The 20,616-nt window shown below is 43.0% G+C and overlaps 1 protein-coding gene across 2 annotated transcripts in view; it reads left to right on the top strand.

Moving 5' to 3' along the window:
• The window catches only part of KCNQ1 (potassium voltage-gated channel subfamily Q member 1), a 580,522-nt gene extending 561,210 nt beyond the window's left edge, over positions 1-19,312 (top strand). For both annotated transcript variants that reach the window (XM_075928134.2, XM_006134905.5), the window contains one exon: positions 17,009-19,312. In XM_075928134.2, coding sequence (XP_075784249.1) covers positions 17,009-17,194 — 186 coding nt within the window. In that variant the 3' untranslated portion in view covers positions 17,195-19,312. The remainder of the gene's footprint in view (positions 1-17,008) is intronic.
• Positions 19,313-20,616: the final 1,304 nt, after the last annotated feature.

Raw genomic sequence — 20,616 nt, 5'->3', positions numbered from 1 at the left:
TCCTGCCTGGTGTTTTGGTGGCAGTGATTTTTGGGTGCTCTACTTGAGGACCTGATTTCTAAAATGGTCCTGATGTCCTGAGAGCAGGCACTCAATGCTTTCTGAAAACCAGGCTCCTTTCTGGTGTCTCAAGCTGAGCACCTAAGCACTCAAAGTCACTAGTCATTTTTTGAAAATCATGTCTAGTGTGCATTTCTTCCAATTCAGGACATTTCCTGGAGATAAGAAGGGGACTGAAAGATTGGAGATGTCTCCCTGACCTAGAACTGAAAAGGGGGACATAAACTAAGGAGTTAAAAAAACGGTTCCTTCTAAGAAGGCCTCCAAACAGACTCCGAGCTGCAGAGTTTCTAGCACACCTGTTGTTCTCAGACGTAGGCAGGGTCTCTCTCTGTTTCCCTTAAGCTTTAGGTCGAGGAAGGAGCAGCTTAATCAAATTCATAATGCTCTTCCCCAGAACCTTGAGTGAGAGCCACCAAACTTACGCTTTTTCTGCACACTTGCTTGACAAAACTTTTGTTGTTCATGGGTACTTTAACCCCTCCCCCACGTGTGTGTGTGTGAATGCAAAGTTACACCCACTTGTTAGAGGTGGAAATATTTTGTCCGCAAAAGTGCAGGCAAAAACTATTCACACACGATGACTTGTAGCAACAGGGCTGTGCTTACACAGCCTTGTCATTAAAAGCTGCACGATGTAGACACCTCTTAGAAACTGAATCTTTAAGAGTCAGGCCAGGCTAGTGTCCTGGAGCCTATGGGAGTCTTTCAGGAACTCTCTCTTGCTTAGCTTCCTTTTCTTGTTCATATATATGACCCCAAGCACAGTGCAGGGATTGCACCCAGGCTGTTTTGGGTGTAAGGTATAGATTGTATCTAAAAGGGTGTCACAAGGAGGAGGGGAAAAAATTGTTCTCCTTGGCCTCTGAGGATAGGACCAGGAGCAATGGACTTAAACTGCAGCAAGGGAGGTTTAGGCTGGACAATAGGAAAAACTTCCTCACTGTCAAGGTGGTTAAACACTGGAATAAATTTCCTAGGGGGGGTTGTGGAATCTCCATCTCTGGAGATATTTAAGAGCAGGTTGGATAGCCATCAATCAGGGATGGTCTAGATCAGTGGTCCCCAACCTTTTTAGGTTGTCGGGCGCCAGGGGGCGTGGCTGTTTGCCCGCCGGGCGCCAGGGGGCGGGGACCGGGGCGCCCCCCCCATCCATGCGCCCGGGGGCGGCCCCCCCATCCACGCGCCCGGGGGCGGGGCCCCCCCATAGCTGCGCGCCCGGGGGCAGGGCCCCCTCCAAGGGCCGCGCGCCCGGGGCGGGGCCCCCCCATAGCTGCGCGCCCGGGGGCAGGGCCCCCTCCAAGGGCCGCGCGCCCGGAGCCGGCGCTCCCCCCCCCCCCGCCTGAGTGCCGCACGCCCGGAGCCGGCACTCCCCCCGCCCCCGGCCCCCCCCCCCCCCCGCCTGAGTGCCGAGCGCCCGGAGCCGGCGCTCCCCCCCTCCCGCCAAGTGCCGCGCGCCCGGGGCCGGCGCTCCCCCCGCCGAGTGCCGCGCGCCCGGGGCCGGCGCTCCCTCCCGCCACCTCCCGCCGAGTGCCGCGCGCCCGGCGCTCCCCCCGCCAAGTGTGCTCCCCCCGCAAACGCCCGTGCGCCATGTGCCCGGGGCCAGGCCAGCCCCGAGCACCTGGCGGGCGCATTGAAATGCGCCCGCGGGCACCGTGTTGGGGACCACGGGTCTAGATGGTACTGGGTCCTGCCGTGAGAGCGGGGGACTGGACTCTATGACCTTTCGAGGTCCCTTCCAGTTCTAGTGATTCTATGATTGTCCCTTGGGACATTCTTCTTGAAGTTTCCAAGAGAATAGAAGGCCTGCTACAACAGGGAGTAATGGCCTGTGTTTTTCAGGACAGGAGATAATGCACACTGCTTTGCAGGACAGCCCCTTCCAAATTCGCATAGATTTGAGCTTTCTCAGGGTATGTCTAGACTACATGCCTCTGTCGCCAGAGGCATGTAGATTAGGCTACCAGACATAGTAAAATGAAGCGGCGATTTAAATAATCGCCGCTTCATTTAAATTGACATGGCTGCCGCGCTGAGCCGACAAACAGCTGATCAGCTGTTTGTCGGCTCAGCGCGATAGTCTGGACGCGTGGATGGCGACATCAAAGGTATTTGTCGACCACCCAGCTAAACCTCATCCCAGGGGTCTGGTAGCCTAATCTACATGCCTCGGCGACAGAGGCATGTAGTCTAGACGTACCCTAAATTCTACCTTCCCTCATGTTTGTAGACAAATAGCTCGACGTTGCAGCTAGACAAATTTGGACTAGAAATAAGGCCTATATTTTTAACAAGGAGCATAATTAACTGTTGGAACAACTTATCAAGAGTTGCCATCGTTGGCATTTTTAAATCAAGATTGGATATTTTTAAAGGATGTTGTAGGAATTCACTTGTGAGAAGTGTTATGTCCAGTGATATTCAGGGGGTCAGATTAGAATGGTCCCTTCCGGTCTGGGAATCCAGGAATCTATGAAAGCTAAAAGTGTCTCAAGCTGTGGAGAGTGCTCATGCAAAAAATTAATTGCTTATTGATTAATGGAGGGTGTTCTTCCCCCCCTCCCCCCTCTGTTTTATTTTGTTTTCTGAAGAGCTGCTGATGGTATCATAGTTAAAGTTGCAACTGAGTTTCCATTGTAAGCAGGACTGGGGGCCTCCTATGCAATGCACAAAATGCCAGTGTCCCTCAGCTTTCTCCTCCAGTTAGAAAGCCAGGGCACCTAGTCTGGTTTTCTCTGCTCTGCAAAGGAATATGACTCCCTTCTCTGGGTGAAGTGTGAAACATAACATAAGCAGTGCTGACCTAACCCAGTGTGAGACATGGCATGTTTGCTTAAAATAAATAGCAGCAGTTTCAAACCTGTTTTGAATTAAGAAAAGTGCATGTGTCAGAGACAAAAAGAGAGAACCACAGTCTTTGTAGGCATCTGAAAATAACTATTGGGGAGTGGGGTGGAAAATGTCTTATAACAGCATAGAAGCGAAATGCATGGACTGAAAAGTGTACTTATAACTCTAGGGACCTCTGCGTGTGTATCTCATTCTTTTTTCTTTAATAAAATCTTGGCAACTTCAGTGAATACTATGGTGAACCAGAACCAGGACAGCTACTCAATGGTGAAATTATCAGCAGTATTCAGGCAGGGGGTTATTAGTCATATTTCCAGTATCACACTGGAATAAGAGCCAAGGATGCAAGAAACGTTAGAGTCCACTTTGGAAAGAAGTCAATTTTTTTTTTAAGTTAAGGAGTTTTTGGAGGTTTCTTTATTCCAATTCAAGTCTTTTGCTTATTTAACCCTAGAATGTCTACCTATTCCTCTGTTCCACTTTCTTAATAAAAAGCAGCAGAAGCTGGGGGAATGCTGCTATCTAATATCCAAAATCAGTAAGGCATGTAACAGAGAGATGTAGCCCAGGGGTCTGCGCACATGACTGGAAATTGCTAAATTCTAATCTTTGCTCTGACACTGACTGATTCTGTGGGGTTGGCCTAGTTATTTAGAATGTGACTTCTCACATGTGCTGAGCACACACAACTCCTGTTCAGATGCAACAGCCAGTGCCCAACACTTTGCACACAGGCAGTGGGGCAGAAATACTGCCCAGAGAAACCAGGGCAAACCTCCCCACCTTGCTCCTATGGAAAGTGCCCTTGGGAACTTTGAAGAGTGCTCAGCACCCCTGAAAATCAGGCGATTCCCGTCTGTGAGACCTAGCTACCTCACAGTGGCAGAGTGAGGGCCAGTTAATCATAGAACCATTGAACACTAGAACAGGAAGGGACCTCGAGAAGTCATCAACTCCAGTGCCCTGCCCTCACAGCAGGACCAAGCACCATCTAAATCAGTGGTTCCCAACTGCCGGTCCACAGACCGGTGCCGGACCGCAGGCTGCCAGAGTTGAAGCTGGCTATTTGCGGCAGCTCTGGAGGCCGAGGCTGGCTCTGGGGGCACAGCAGCCAGCTTCAGCTCCAGCAGCCGCCATATGGCAGGTTGCTGCTGAAGCTAAAGCTGGCTGTTTGTGGCAGGCCTCCAGAGCGGCGCAGCGACAAAGGGTATGCTCAACTACTTGGGCCATGGAGACCTGTTCGGGCCCTCCAATGCACCAATGGCCTCACACAGTTTGTTCCTGGCAGGTTTTGTGTTTCTGCTTTGTGCGATCAGGCCACTGGCGAAGGGCAGAAGAAACCAGACATGCGGAGACCCCTCTTCCCCCATGCCGGGCCCGAGAGTCCCGCATGTCTCACTTTTGTCCCATGCACCTTAGGCTCTTTCCTCCCCAGAACCGTCATGAACAGCTGAAGCCAGCTGCTGTGTGGCGGCTCTGCAGGCCTTTGGCAGACTGGTAACATTTTATCTGCATATTCATTATTTACATGATGAATATGCGAATGTGCAAATAAAATGTTGCTGGCTGGCCTAGAAGTTTGTGAATGGGTTTGCCAGTCCGTGGCATAAAAAAAGCTTGGGAACCACTGATCTAGATCATCCCTGATAGATGTCCATCCAACCTGCTCTTAAATATCTCCAGTGATGGAGATTCCACAACGGCCCTAGGCAACTTATTCCAGTGTTTAACCACCCTGACAGTGAGGAAGTTTTTCCTAATGTCCAACCTATACCTCTCTTGCTGTGATTTAAATGCAGTTAGGTCATTGCTTTGAGGATGAAAAGTGTCAGCCATATTTGTTTCCACCTCTCATGAATTAGGAGCCAATTCATAACCAGTGGAAATAAATGTCAGAGCTGTCCCTAGCCCACTGCATTTTCTTTCCCACTCAGCAATATATGCGCCTATACAAATGTTAAATCAGAGCAGGCTTGACTCTGCCTTTCATGAGAGCTTCCTATATTGAGTTCCATGGAATTAACTGTGAACCAGTCATTCAAATCAGGTCTTTACAAACTGAGAATCTACTCACTGTCTGTGAATGCTGAGGATCCTATGGTGCATTTTTTCCAAAGAAGAGTCTTCCAGTCAGGCCCTTTCAGAGAATGATAGAGGCCTGGGCCACATTGAGTTTAGAGGCCCCAGCCCAGCCTAAGATCCCCAACGAATCTAACTTCTCATCCACAGGGTGATACTAAAACCCGAAGAATATATGAAAATGAACACTTCAGACATTTATTTATTAACAATTAAGTCATTATACTAAAGCATGTATATTAAAAATGAAATTGCAAGCAAAACTCTTTATTTTAAGAATGCTTTTCTGTATGCAAACTTGTTTATAGTTGAAGAAAAATCTGATTTACTTCCAACATCACTGTTAATGTTAAGCATTATCAGCCCATTCAAACACTCTTGTCCTATTGTTACACCATCCTGTGCTAGTCATAAGTTCTTGCTCTTTCTGCACAGCATCTCTGAGGTCCTCATTTTCTGCCAGCACAGTCTCTAAATTGAGCCTAGATTCTGCATCTATCGCTACTGTTGGCATTTCTGTGTCTTGATTAATGACCTCCTCATTTTGAGGTAGTGGCATTGAAATGTAATTTGTGGGCATAAAGTTTTCATCATCAGAAGTATTATTGTCAGTATGGTCACCATCTAATGGCTGAGGCATTTTTTCTATGGAAAATGATGTTATTGGCTTTAAACTCTTAACTACTGCTTCATTCTGTTGCTTTCGTTATCTCTTATTTACACCACTTTCAAATGTTTGCTTCATTTTTATAAAGGGGTTCTTTTAAAACACAGAAACACACAATAATAAATTAATTCACTAAAGGCTATTGGTCATACAACATTTTAATTATATATACTTTGCAATGAATATTAGATAACAGTTTGGGGGTGTTATTTACTGCAGCCATTATAGTCTTATTTCAAAGTCTTGAAATTTCATCTGCTAACATGTTCCCATCATTAAATTCCTCTAATAACTGGTGCATTATTATGAATATGAACATGGGGCAATTGCCAGATTAAATATAAAGTTTATTATCACAAAAAAAAAGCCTTTAAAGGTGAATCTAAAACCGGATGAAGAGGTAGCTTACAGCTGAGCCTGATATGGTTATTGTATACAAAGACACATACGAAGAAACAGTAGTCCGAAAATCTCCTATGCAAGATAAATATCTAATTTAAAGGTTAAACTCACCCTCAGACTAAGCAAAAGCACTTTATGGTAACAGAATTAATTATGACTTTCAAAACCTCTAAACATTGCAAAGACTGTAAACAGCGTTTCATAATGTATAATCACTAAACACAGAAGCTAGCCCAGTGTCCAGTCATGGAGATGAAAACTCAGATGTGACCGAAAAATTGGTGAAAGCCAGAGGTCCCACAATGATTTAAATCAATTTTTTGCAGGTATATACAGCTTCTTTTGTTGTCTCTGTTACAGCTACAAGGTGTATAATAAATGGAAATAATTCAATAGAAAAATGTCAAAATTTGAGGCCCCTTTCTCTCCTGAGGTCCAGGCTAAATGGCCCTTCGCTCCCTCTCTTCCTCCTCCCCTCCCCTCCTCCCTTCCCCCCCTCTGTTGATAGGGCCTGATTCCAGTTTCCCTGGCCAATATTTCCTTTCACCTATCCTCAGGGTCGGTCCTAACCAATTGATGGCTCTGGGCAACTGCTGGGAAAAATTTGTTGAGGGAGGAGAAAAAAAAAAGATACAGGGTCTGCCAAAATGCGGGTGCAGCCCCTTTAATTGCCATGTGTCCCAAGCAGGTTTCCGTCGGGCTCTGTTGGTGACCCCTTGAAAATGGCAGCCCCGGGAAACTGCCCGGCTCGCCCGCCCCTAAGTCTGGGTTTGCCTATCCTGTTATGTCTAGCCCGGGCTGCCACCCTATGGACCACTGCTTTTCAGTGATGTATCATTGGTAAAGCACTTTGAAATGAAAGGTGTTTGCTAGATGTGAGATGTTATTGTCTAAACATAAATTGATAGTGGTTTTGTTGTTATTCCCTCATTGCAAAGCTGATGATCTGTCAGATTTAGAGACAAGATCTGGGGAAGCTGTGATTGGTCATGGAAAGACTGTTCCTCGGTATTTTACAGACCAAGCTTTTTGATCAGGACCCCTTCTCTGAATATCCAATGAATGCTTCCTTTGTCGCTTCAGGAGCCATCAATGTGATGGGCAGGGAGAGAGGGAGGTGCTTTTGGGGTGTTTGTCCCTCCTTTTTGTAGTATCAGTTGCCTCTCTTGAAAAATATTTGCAGCAGAGGACAAAGAGTCTGTGTGAAAGGATGTTTCCTGATACTTTTGCCTCACTAACTTGAGCTTCATTTTTTTCCTTCCTGCTTAATGACTCTCTTTACCCATGCTGCTTGCATGAGTGAATCTATCCCCTTGACAGGAATTGGAGAGGAAAAAGTGAGTGATTCTGATTGTAAGGCTATGCTTGAGAAATAAATGCATCAGTGGCACAGCTTTAAAAAATCAGCCCACTAATGTTGTATGGATTTGAAATTATAGATCAATTTAGGTTGTAAAATCACTTTGGTCTGAAAATGGTTCTTCACATTTGCAATAGCCATAGCTGAGAGCAATAATTCCTAAAGCACATCAGGTTCTTATGATAATTCGTTCTATTTAGAGCTAATGAAGGTCCTACGATATGTTAAGTCACTCTCAGATACGGAATCTCTATCATTGTGTCATATTTTCAGACTCTGTTCTAAAACCAAACCTGCAAAGGAAAAATAAATTGTGTGTTTGTACCCCCCCCCCCCTTTAATGTATGAAGAACTTAAAGGAATCTCTCATGCTCTCACACACACACACACACACATACTCATTCAGACTCCAGTATGTGGCGGGGGGAGAGTTTCTATTAACTTGTTCCCGGGTTTTGTTGGAACCCTTCTTAAATGACCTGGAGATGTGAAGTGGGAGCTTTGCTCAGTCCTTATCAGAAGAAGCAGATTGTTGGATGCTTAACAAACATAACTTCCTAAACAATGTCAAACATCAAACTAAGCCTCATTAAAAAACACATCCTGCATGTTTTACATATTCTGTCTATATCATGCCATAGCCTTGCCAGTCTTAATCATCCATAGAGTCTTTAGGCTCATTTTACTATCTCATCAAGACAGGCAGACAGACACACACACACACAGGCAGACACACACTCACGCATCTCTCTTAACAGTTACATGTGCTTGCCATTCTGACCATTTGCCAGAAACATGAACACGGGATTGTAAATGGTGTTCATGTGAGTAGCCAGAAATAATCAAAAATAGTCTTTGAATGGCTTATTGTACAGTATACCTTGTTCTCGTCCTATGTGAAGTGCTTGCTCTGATTGCACATCATAGGGAAAAGAGCTTGTCACTCTCTTTGAGCATTCCTCGTGAGTTGTCCACCTCCTGCAAATTGCAGAGACGTTCATTTAAAAAGTGCAGCCATTCAAACGTGCAACCCATCTTCTGTGCTGGTGTCTATGCAAGTCACAGCTTCTGAAGGCACCGATTTAAAAAAAATTTTCCAAAATGATTGTGTGTGTTTAATTTGTCAGAGCTGCTCTTTTATGACCGGTCATGTTGCTGAACAAAATTAAAGGGGAATCTCACATGACTCTCTGAAAAACAGTATGAAAATAGCTCTTTATCCTCTCCCAAAAATACTGCGCAAACATGTTCATATTAAATAAACTGTGCTAAGTTAATACTATGTAACAAATAGGGATCGGATTATTTAGCATGAAGTTGTGGAACTCCCTTGGAGTTTCTGAATTAAAGGCCTCAAGCACTTGTGACTTTTATTCACATAAAACATTCAGGGTAAAAGCTATGAGGCATTTTTCTTTGGTAAAGATATGTGTGAAGAGATTATATCAGTGTTAAAAGCAGGGCTAATTCCATTGGTTTCATTCACGTCAGCATTAGAGGACTAAGGCTTGTCTGGTGGATGGGGCTTTGCCACTGACTTCTTATGTGGCCTTGGGCAAGTTTCCAATTAGTTTCTCTGTGTCTCTGTTTGACATATGTAAACTGGAGGGGACAATGCTTATCTACTTCACAGAGTTGAGGATAAACATACTAAAAATTGTGACGCGCTCCAGTACTGTGGTGAAGAGGGCTGTGTAAAGTACCTGACATATATTTACACCTTAGGAAATAAGAACAGAATCAGCAACTTTTATTTTTCAGTAATATTTCACATGAATAAACCCCATCTTACTATGGTTTCCTTTTTCTAATCCCCCAATTTTGATAAACATAAACATCTCATTTTGAAAAATTACCCAATTTGCTCTTTACCTGTAACCTGACTATCCGGAGCACTAAAGATTTTATAAGTGGAACAGTACATTTGAGTCATGCAAAATTTATTTTAAAACGCCAAGAACCCTTCAGTCATTGATTAAATGGCCAGAGGTTGGTGCTGGATATAATGTGTGGTACCATCCAAGAAAATCTGGTGTTGCTTCTCAGAAACTGCTTTATCAATTTGTTAGCTTTTTGCCAAAGTTAAGAAATATGTGACAAAACTTAATTTCCTTATAGTGCATGAGGAATTTATAGTATCAAGTACTTTTTAACAGCAATTCCGTTTGTGATCCAGATAAGTCGCTAGAAACCAGAGCCAATGCTTCGCTAATATAGACAGAAAGCACCTCACAGTAATCCAAGTTGTGTTGAGCTGTGTTCCACACCTGATGAGTTGGAAGTTTCTTTCCAAGGTCATCACTGAATACTTGAAAACGCACCTTGTCATTCACTGATTAACAGAGACTAGGTACAGGTTGGACCTCCCTGGTCCAGTATCCTTGGGACCTGATTGGTCCCTAATGAGGAATTTTGCTGGAACAAGGGTGGTTATTTCTGGCCCCCAGTAAGGATGTAAAATTTTGATTATTTGGCTAATCGAATAGTCAATGCAATTTGCATAGACTATTTGATTAGTCAATAAGGGCTCTTCTGCCTTTGAAGTGTAGAAACAACCCTAGGGCGAAAGCAATGCGGGGAGACCAGGGCCAGTAGAGGACTAAAGCAGTCCCCCGCTGTTATCTTGCTCCCCGCAGTGTTTCAAAGCAGCAGTGCAACATGGAGCCTGGGATCATCAGGAGAGTCCCCAGCTGACCCTAGGCTCCATGTGGCACTGCCTACTTGAAACACTGCAGGGAGTCCAATATTGGGCTCCACGCAGTGTATAAAAGCAGCAGCACTGCATGGAGCCCAGGGTCTGGCCCCAGGCTCCATGTGGTGCCACCACTTTGAAGCACCTTCTCTTCTTTCCCCCCCTTGCTACCTTTCTGATAGAAGCAGTAAGGGGGGGGAAGTGACTAGTTGACTAGCGTGTCGACTATCCAATAAGCATTTGCTTATCAGGTAGTCGACTAGTTGTTCACATCCCTACCTCCCAGCCTAGCTCTTCTTGGCCCAGCTGTCAACTTCCCCATCTGCTCCCCGCATCCCACCATTGGCCCTGTTCCCCCACCAGCAGCCCGCTGCAATGTCAGGCTCCCAGCCCCACCAGCACTGCGGCGGTAGCCCATGTCCTGCTGCCAGGGCTTCCAGCCCCACCATGGCTGACTCCAGCCCTGCCAGGGCAGACCACTGCCCCACCAGAGCCCACTGGTGTTCCAGCCGCCCTGATGCCGGCTCAGCCAGATTCTTGCAGCAGGACTCCAGGCTGCTGGTGCTCCTGCAGCCAGCCTGGCTGGGCTCCTGTCCCCCCACAGGGATCCCGCTTCTCGCCCTCCACTAGGATTCTCTGGTCTAACAGCATATGTGGTCCTGCCAGACCACGGCTGTTGTCAACAAAGAGTCCCTCCATTCAGAGGTTCCTATTTTAGAGCTTTAAAAAGAATTGAGGGAAAGTTTTACTCTAAAATTGTGGAGTACGTCTGAAGCAATGCCAGTCTCTACTGACAAAATGATGAGTTTAGTATCCTCTAAATGAGGGAGAGATTGACACTGCCAGCTTTGTGCAGGAAGGTTTCCTTCAGGCCTGGTGAGTTTTACAAAAATCAACTTGGGGTGTAGTAAATGTCTTTATATCTGCAGGTGCTTTCTTTTTCCAAGGTAGCATTTTTTACATAGCAGTTGCCATGGTGACTATAATTTTTATTGACCAGCAAAGAAACATGTTACGTAAAGCCCATAAAACGTTCTAATTTTTGCTCAAATGTTCAAGTTTTTCTTTTTCTAAGGCCAGGGATTTGTGTACCAAAGGAGAGGGCTTCCGCTTTGGTCGGACTTCCGATGTACCTCACCCACCCACCAACCACACACAGACTACCCTTCTTTGGCTAGCTCTCAGGGGAAAGTACAGATGGTCTGGAGAAAAAAAAATTCTCTTCGTGCAAATTATATTTTCCTATAAATGCTTCAGTGACTAGCCTTAGCCTACTGCAAGCATTCAGCCTAATCTCTGACTACAGAGTAAACAAAGCTAAATCAGGAGCTCTAGTTCTCATGAATCTGCGATCTTGAGTCCTATAAATGGCATAACAAAGGTTTCTGGTGTCCTGGAACCACACCTAAACAGAAAGAACCTCTTTAGGAATACTGACTCCACTAGCTATTTCTACCACAGGTAGAGCAGAAACAATGAAATTAATGTGCCACCAAGATTTATCTTCCTTTTCCATTTCTTACCACGGATATAACAAAAAAGAACAGTTTGGAACCCATGATTCCACTAGGGAAGTAAAATCCCATTTAATCAGCCTCGTGCGAGGCTGTTGCTCCCACCCTGCACAAGACTGTTGCTTCCAGCCTAGTGTGGGGCTGTTTGCTCTTTCACCTCCAGCCCCCCTCGGGGCTGCTGGCCCATGCGGGGCTGCAGTGGCTGTGGGCCTGGCGGTGCTGGAGCAGCCCTCTGTCCACGGTGGGCCACAGGCACGTGGCTGCTCCCGGGCACCAGTTAACCATTACCCAGTAAGCATCACCCAGTAAGAGGGATGCTAACAGGGTAACCAATTAACCAGTTGACATCCCTAGTTTCCATGGTTAAACATAATGGGCTCGTCTACACTGGCCCCTTTTCCGGAAGGGGCATGTAAATTTCACGAGTCGTCGTAGGGAAATCCGCGGGGGATTTAAATATCCCCCGCGGCATTTAAATAAAAATGTCCGCCGCTTTTCCGGCTTTTAAAAAAGCCGGAAAAGAGCGTCTACACTGGCCCCGATCCTCTGGAAAAAGTGCCCTTTTCTGGAGGGTCTTATTTGAAGTAGGAATAAGACCCTCCGGAAAAGGGCACTTTTTCCGGAGGATCGGGGCCAGTGTAGACGCTCTTTTCCGGCTTTTTTAAAAGCCGGAAAAAAGCGGCGGACATTTTTATTTAAATGCCGCGGGGGATATTTAAATCCCCCGCAGATTTCCCTACGACGACTGGTGAAATTTACATGCCCCTTCCGGAAAAGGGGCCAGTGTAGACGTAGCCAATCTTCTGTAGGTGCTGAAATACTAAAAGTGGTGATATAGATAAGAAGGGAACTAGAGAACTGGATATCTGAAACTTCTCCACCTATTATCAAGAAACCTGCATAAAATATGTAGGAGACTGATACCACAGTCAGTTAGAACAATGGCTTGCAAAAGGGAGTTTAGCTCCAGACATACCAGACCTGTTTTCTAAAGGGTAATGTAGAGAGTCTTACAGTTGGAGACAGGATCTTTTCCTCATGTGCTTGCATAAACTAATGTAAGGAATTTTGTGAGTACTGCTGTTACAACCTTCCCTGCAGTTCAGAATCTTGCCCATTTAAAGAGGATTGTGCGATTCCTAAGGTGAACAGAAAAGTTTGCTTTTGCCAGAGAAAACATTGGATTGTTCAGAATGTGATCCACAGAGAGAGGATACTGCAATGACAAAGAAAGGCCTCGGAGCAGCTGAAAGCAAAAGTTTCTCCTCAGAGGACCAGAGAATAAGGAGAATTATGACTGTAAGATATAGCACAATAAAAAACAGTCAGGTCCTTTTCGATAAGAAGCCATATGGGAGTATAACTAGGGACCTCTCCCATATACTTAAACATTTTAACTAGTTCATACATGAGTATTAGGGTTGCCAGATGGTTGAAACAAAAATACTGAACACCCCACCTCCCCAAAAAAAAACACTGGGAAAAAATTCTGTTGAAGGGGAAAAAAGGGGAGGGAGACCTAAGTTGAGCAAAAAAAAAAATTAAAATAAAACAGCATGTCCCCTTTAAGAGTGAGTGCAGGGATAGGAGCCCCGCGTAAATCCAAACTGCACTGTGTTTGGGTCTTAGTGCTCAACACACAAAACAAAACAAAAAAGTGGTCAATATAATGGTCTTATGTTGATATGCATTTTAGTAGTTAAATTCCTGGACTGTCGTTCATTAAAAGTGCCATCATATGGGTGGAAATTGGGTAAATATTGCATTTTATTAATATCAGCAGAACTGATTTAAATGGGGACTGCATTTTGTGTAGTCTTGCCTTAATCTTTGTATTCATGCATGTCAGTGTGAAAGAAGCTATTTGCTTATATTTGCATATATATTTGCATGTATATGAAACCCCACTTTAGTTGCAGTCCTTGGCATGTGCTGTGAGTATCATTGTGGCCCCTGGGGCTTCTAAAATTGAGTAGGCCTGTTCTATGCTATGCTTCAGAGACACAGAATTCAGGAGGAACTAAAGCAGCTTTCATCCATTTTGCACCCTCCTGCTCCAAAGCTGTTCCTTAGCATCATATAGGAAATCGGCAGGGGGATGGGGAGGGGAGCTGTCTAAGTTATTCCTTCAGGGGGTAGCCGAATTAGTCTATACAGGATAATCTTAAAAAAATAACAAAAAGTCTGGTAGCACTTTAAAGACTAACAAAACATGTAGATGGTATCATAAGTTATTCCTGTGAGCCACAGCACTTCCCAAAGTTTCCACAGTTGACAGCTCCGCTCCCCAAAACATTTCTCCTGACCCATCCGTCCTCCTTCCCCGGCTCACTCCTTACATCGGGGTTTGCAGCTGGTTCCTCAGAAGGCAGCCTTCCATGTTGACTTCATTGGGTAATCTTCATCCAGTTGCAATTGGCGCTGTTACAGCCCCTTTTGGTCACTGTGGCCTGTTTACCTGGTATCAAAGAGCTGGAGTGGGAGTGAGGCTTTCACACTCGATTATTATGTGTTTAGTTGTTATCATTCATCTTCCTAATTTGACTGTAAATTTGCATGGATGCTTAAAATTATGGAATCTTTAAAATGAAAAGAGTATACAGGTCTACTGAACTTTAAAAGACAAATTACTCTTTACTTCTCCCCCCCCTTCTCAACAAGAATAATTTCTGTCTTGTTCACTAACACCCCCGGAATGCTTTTCGTACCATTTTTGAAAGCTGGCATGTGTTTTTATTTCTGACTATGTAGAACTAAACAGCTTTTTTCTGAAAACATGCCATAAAACAGAATAGTTTGTGTGGCTCATCATGACATAGTGCAATCAATGGATTGTGTGGTGTGTAGGAGGAAGCACACACTTCCATAACTTCATCAGAGTGAGAGTAACTATTGCTCATGATGAGTGATCCCAAGTTTTCTCTCTGAACCTTCAGCCTTTGAGTAAAGCTATTCTGGTATGATTTCAGTTTCATGTATCTTCATGAGGATTTAGATTAGTTTCTATGAGCTAGATCATAAAATGCTATAAATCCACTTAACTCAACTGAAGTCTATGTATGTGTCTTGTGCACATGCTTTTTTTAAGGAGAGAACATTTATTCTTGTGGGGGAGATGCTGCTTTCATCCACAGAAACTCCTGTGTGTGATTTTAGAATAATGCCGGAGGGTAATTTAAAAAAAAAAAGTTTCAAACCACTGCTTGCCCAGTTCCAACAACTCTACAAAATAAAAACATACACACATTGAAAATGAGTTGCATCTACAGCATCTGATCACATACACTTTGCATAGTCTTTTTCTATATAATCAAGTCTGCCAAAAGCACTTTCTTTAGTGTTTTCATAAAAAAACAAAATCAGTGTGAGTTATTTTTCTATTTTATTAGCACAGTTTGCTTTTTTAAGTAAAAGGATCAGAGTTGTCCAGAGGAGTTGAGATTACGCTAACATCAGCAGTTTTTGTGTTTGCTTTCCTTTCCTTACACTTTTTGGCACCATCGTTAATTTCTAATCAAGTAAATGTGTTTGAAAGCATGCTTCAAGGGGAAATCTTACATTTTTATACAAGATATATTAAATGTATTTAAATCCTCTTTAAGTATAATACTGTTATTACTACTTCCTTGTAATAGTTTTGTAACTAGTGCAAATGAATAGTAGTTTGCAGAGATATGTTATGGATTAATCTTTGGTTGAAAACAGGAAGACAGAGGAAAGGCTAGCATGAGTGTCTTTCACCACAGGGCCACTGGTTCCAGTGCACCAAAAGCGAGTGGCAGCAAAATCCTGTGGCCTTCTGGTGGCTGTTCTTTAGCTTTTGTGAAATTTATTGTTGTTCTCAGCCAAGTTCCTAATGGAGGACATCCATTGGCAGTCTCAATAGAAGATACAGGTTGACCAGGACAAGTCACATGAGTGGAACAGCATAAGGGTGCTTAAATCTCACCACCCCCTAATTATCTATAGAAAGAGTTCAGCATCTCGAGCTATTAATCCAGTTTTTTATAGGCTTGATCCAAAGCCCATTGAAGTCTGTGGAAATTTATGACTTCTAAAAACTGCCATTGACTTCAGTGGGATTTGGATTGAGCCCTTCATGAGCACTAAATTCACGTAGGAAATATTTTTTTCTTTATTTAAAAATAAAACAGTTTCAATGCCAATAATTAGAACCAAGTAGCCCCATCTCATTGTACAAACTCTGCCTGGTGGTTCTAAAGGCTCACACAGAAAAGCAGGGGCACAGAGCAAGGCCTGTACTTTTAATCTCAGATGGCTCAGCTCAATAATAATTAGCCTTTCATCCGCTTCTGTGGGCCTCCTGCTCTGCACAGCTGCTGCAGCTAACCTTGGTTCCTTAGAGAAAATTATCCAGCAAGATAATTTGATTTCCCAGCAAGAGCCTTCCTTTCTCACTTACTCTTCCATAGCTTCATCACCGGGATGCACAGCTGTTGAAAAACCTCAGTTCAACCCACTGTTGAGTTGAATAGCTCACCTTTGCAGGAGCACCATCAATATAGATTTTTTATCAGAGTTTTCTCTAGTGAGATCCCTATTGCGGGGAAGGGGGCATAGGAGAAGAGAGAGAAAGAGAAAGTTTGTGCACAGTTCTTTTAGGAAAATATTTGGATAATTAAGGAAGTGACATTTCTAAGTTATTCCTTAGCATCTCCAGGCTGCTATTTCAGGTATTGGGGAAAAGATGGAGTGGGGCGGGCCTTAGGGTGGAGCAGAGGTTGAGCACCACCTGGGAACTGGAGAAGATGGCACCTCTGAACCCACTTAAGTTGGACTAGGAGTTGGCCCAGACATAGGACCTGGCTGCCATGCATTTATACCAGCAGGGATTTCCCCTCCAGCAAGGGTCTGTTTGGCATTTTGTGACTTGAGCAGTTTCAAGGGGTCATAATGCCATTGAAAATCTGACCCAAGGAACACAAGCTTTACTCACAAGTTTGTGTCTGACAAAAAGATCACTCCAAGAAAAGCAGGAATTTGCATATTGAAACAGTTAGCACAGATAGACTTTTTAGAAGTTTTTCTTATGGTTTTTTTTAAAAAACAGATTAAATTAGACTCTTCAGCCCTAAGTTCTGCTTCCCAGTTAACTTTTGACATGTGAATCCTGCTCTTTAAGACCCTGATTCCTCTAGGACTTGCACATTCCTAGCTAGAATTCTAACAAGCCTCTCTTACACCAGCACTTGGATGGATTCAGTATCTTGGTTTTTTTCAGTAACAGAAGTTGGCATGAATAAGAAAGAGTGGTGCCAATGCTAATTATGAAACAGCTATTTTAATATATTATTCTTCTGCCATGTCGTCGTGTTACTCTCTCAAATTCTGACCCTGAATGATGTTTCTCTTTGGTTTTGTAGGTAATTCAAATGGACAAGAAATTGAACTTCATTACAGATATGCTGCAACACCTGGTTTCAAATCAGCAGGATGGCCAAAGCAGTAATGGATCATCTCAGAGAACCAACACAGTTAACTCAGATTTCTTCCTCCCGACTTACGAACAACTGACAGTTCCAAGAAGAATCCAAGATGACATATCCTGATGTGGTAGAAATACAGGGGACTGTTTTTTCCCTTTTTAAATGGACATGAAAGGTGTGAATCTGGAAATCTCGGCCATATGGGAGTACACATCACTACTGTACCAATGTGTCTAGCCTTTGAAACACTCCTTCCAAAGACAGTCACTCATATCAGATGAAGATTTATCAAGCTAATACGCCTCAAGGCCTCTGTGCTGTGTTGTTTTAACACAGTGCATTCTTAAGTTCCATTTTTATTTTGTTCAAGAACACCTAAGTGCGATTCATCATAGCACTGAAAGACCAAAACAATGTAGAAGACAAACAAAATTACAAGGAATTTATGGCTCTTTTTAAAGAAAAATAATAATACTTGAACTTAGATAGCAATGTGTGCATTCTGTTTATGAATCTACTGATAGCAATTTAGTTTTACTAACTAGATTTTAAAGCAAAATGGGGTAACTTATGTTGATTTTATTGTATAAACATACCACTAACTTTCTAGAGAATGACAAACCGCACAGTGAATTATTATTTTTTTTTCTGTTACATAAACACGTACCTGATAATGACTAGATTTGCTTTTTCAATCTTTTTTTTTTCTTCAGGGAAGAAATAGTGGTTAATCGGAAACAATACCATTCATAGGGGAAAGTGCTATAGATTTTTTTTAAGATATGAAGTTTTCATGGGAGAAGGATAAAATATTGCAATGAAAAAAATAACTTTCTAGAAAACGGCTGCCAAAGAGTTTATATTTAAATGTTAGTACAACTATTTGAATGTGCGTGTCCAGAAAGAGATTTTAAAAATGAATGTTCACTGCTTTTATATTCTTTCTATATCTAATTTTTGTAGCATTTTCTTCCAAAAATGTTACAGGTAAATATATACAGAAGTCTAAAGAAGCTGGATATTGCTGGTCAAGTGCTTGAATCCACCATCAGAATGGAGGCCCCAACTCAGAAAGGCATTTCTAGTTGTAGAGCATGGAAGCACATACATTAAATCCTTAAAAGTTATGCATGTTTTTCCTGACTAGCAATAGACTTAATCATGTGCTCTTCTGAATCAGGGACTCAGAATACTCAGCTCCCCCTTGGAGACACTCAACATCTCAAAAGCTTAAGCCCTAATGTAGGGAACCAAGGCCATTAAAATCAGAGACTCTCATTGACTTGATCATTCAACCAGGCTCCAAAACCAACCTGTCATGCTCATACAAGTAGTTCCCACTGAAGTCAGCGGGCTAAATTCTGCCCTCGTGTATTTCAGTTTAAATCTGGAGTAACTCCACTGAAGTTAATGGAGTTTCTTCACACTTTGTTTTGTATTAACAAGAGCAGAATTTGGCCCAGTGTGACTACTCACATGACTGACAAAAGCAGGATGTGAACTTACGTGACATAGAGTGAAATTCACCTAATAGAGAAAGCCAGAAAAAAAGCCTGTTCACTTTAAGGGCTTCAGTGGGATTTCAGTGGTGCACAAGTCTTGTGTTGGCTGTCTGCACATGGATGAAGTTCACCCTTACTGAAACTGAGATTACAAAACAAATAAGCCATATTAACAATTAGGTTAATTGCTGATAAATGAAAAGGAGGGTAGATGAGTTAGGTCACAAACTCTTCTATTGTTTTAGCAATAGATATAAAAATCCAAGATCTGAGTACTTAGTCCTGTGCATTTGAAAGGAATTGGCCACTTAATATTAAGCCATTTAATATTATATTGAAGTTAACTTCACCACACTTAAACATATGAGTAATCTGAAATACTTGTGCATGTCAATGGAACTGAGTTCTTAGGGAGTCTTTTTCCTATTATAGGTAATATTTCTGGACTTTGTTTTAAACATTTCATTTTCTAACATTTTCTCTTTGTTGGGTAAAGAGCAAACCATAGTGTATCTCCTCATATCAATTGTTAACATTATTCAGTCTTGCTGCTGTACAATAGATGATTTTAAGGATGTAGATATTTCCAGATTTAAACAGGGATTATTTCTGGGCATTATGTTTTATAGAAATCAAAAATAATTGTGATGATTTTGAATTTGTTTTTTAATGAGGCTCACTATGTAATTTCAGATTATTAATCTGACTGTTAATTTCCTAATAAAATACAAGACAGGGATACTGTGCCTTTGATTTGTTCTAAAATTTACAGACTTAGTACATTTCAGAAAGACTAATATTTTTGAGTCCATAAGCATAGTGAGTGGGTACCTTATTTGAAACACAAGGTCTCAGTAAGAGTGATCAACCTCCATCTTCCTGTTCTGCCCGTATCTTAAGTAGAAAGCTGTGAAAACAGGATTTAATTTTTTGAGAAGATCCAAGCAATGAGGCAGCTCTTTCTAAAAGTAACCAGGTTTGTGTTCACACATTTCCAGAGACCCGGGGCAGCTGTCAAGAAAGTTCTGTTGCTAGCAGTTAATCCTTCTGAGATCATATCTTCCTTTTCTTTCTGGCAGGCAAACCTCAGTATGAATAGCATGGAACACAATACGTTTCAGGCCACAGGATCCAAAAGCAAGCAGTTTACGCATTGATGTATACATTTCAGAAACCACCTTCACCAAAATCCTGCTTTAGAGTCTGTTCCCAAAAGATTTCAAATCTCATTGTGGTTATTTCTCAGGTCTACACCTAACTATTCCAGATCTGGATCCAGAATTATACTTTCAGAAATAGTTATTATTTTCAGAAATATAGGACCAGCTCTGAAATCAGTGGTAGGCAATGTGAGGCCTATGGGTCGCATGTGGCCCATCAGGGTTCTACGTGTGGCCCTTGAAACATTTTGTTTACCGTTGCCCATGACAGGGTTGCCAGATCCCACTGGTTTCTGTTTGCATAGATTTTTTCTCACCAGTATTATTAAAGTGCACATAAAGCAAGGGCACATGAAGACATGAAGTGAGCTATGTGCTGAATGCACATTACATTTGCTGTGAGAGCCGTGCTCTCCCTCTGCGACCAAAGTGCTGCTATGGTTCTTTCGGCACACCTTGCAAATTCTAGGCACGCAAATGCAGTCTACCCTACCTTGGGAGACTCTTTTGGATATATGAAGCAAAATGCAGGACAATGTAGCACTTTAAAGACTAACAAGATGGTTTATAGATGATGAGCTTTCGTGGGCCAGACCCACTTCTGGCCCACGAAAGCTCATCATCTATAAACCATCTTGTTAGTCTTTAAAGTGCTACATTGTCCTGCATTTTGCTTCAGCTACCCCAGACTAACACGGCTACCTTTCTATCACTCTTTTGGATATGGCAGTCTTGTGGCCCACTGAAATGGAGGGCCATGCATGCAGCCCACTCACTTAGCCTAGGTTGCCCATCACTATCCTAAATCTCTTCTGGCTTAACTCTTCATTCTGCAGCACAGAATGTCCTTCCAGAGGAATCCTGATATCTTCGCCAATGGAAG

This window comes from Pelodiscus sinensis, chromosome 5 (genome assembly GCF_052426305.1).
Source record: "Pelodiscus sinensis isolate ZL-2025 chromosome 5, ASM5242630v1, whole genome shotgun sequence".
In the NCBI taxonomy this organism is placed as follows: domain Eukaryota; kingdom Metazoa; phylum Chordata; order Testudines; family Trionychidae; genus Pelodiscus; species Pelodiscus sinensis.
Note: the sequence above shows the minus strand (reverse complement) of the source record. Positions and strands in the feature narration are given on the sequence as shown.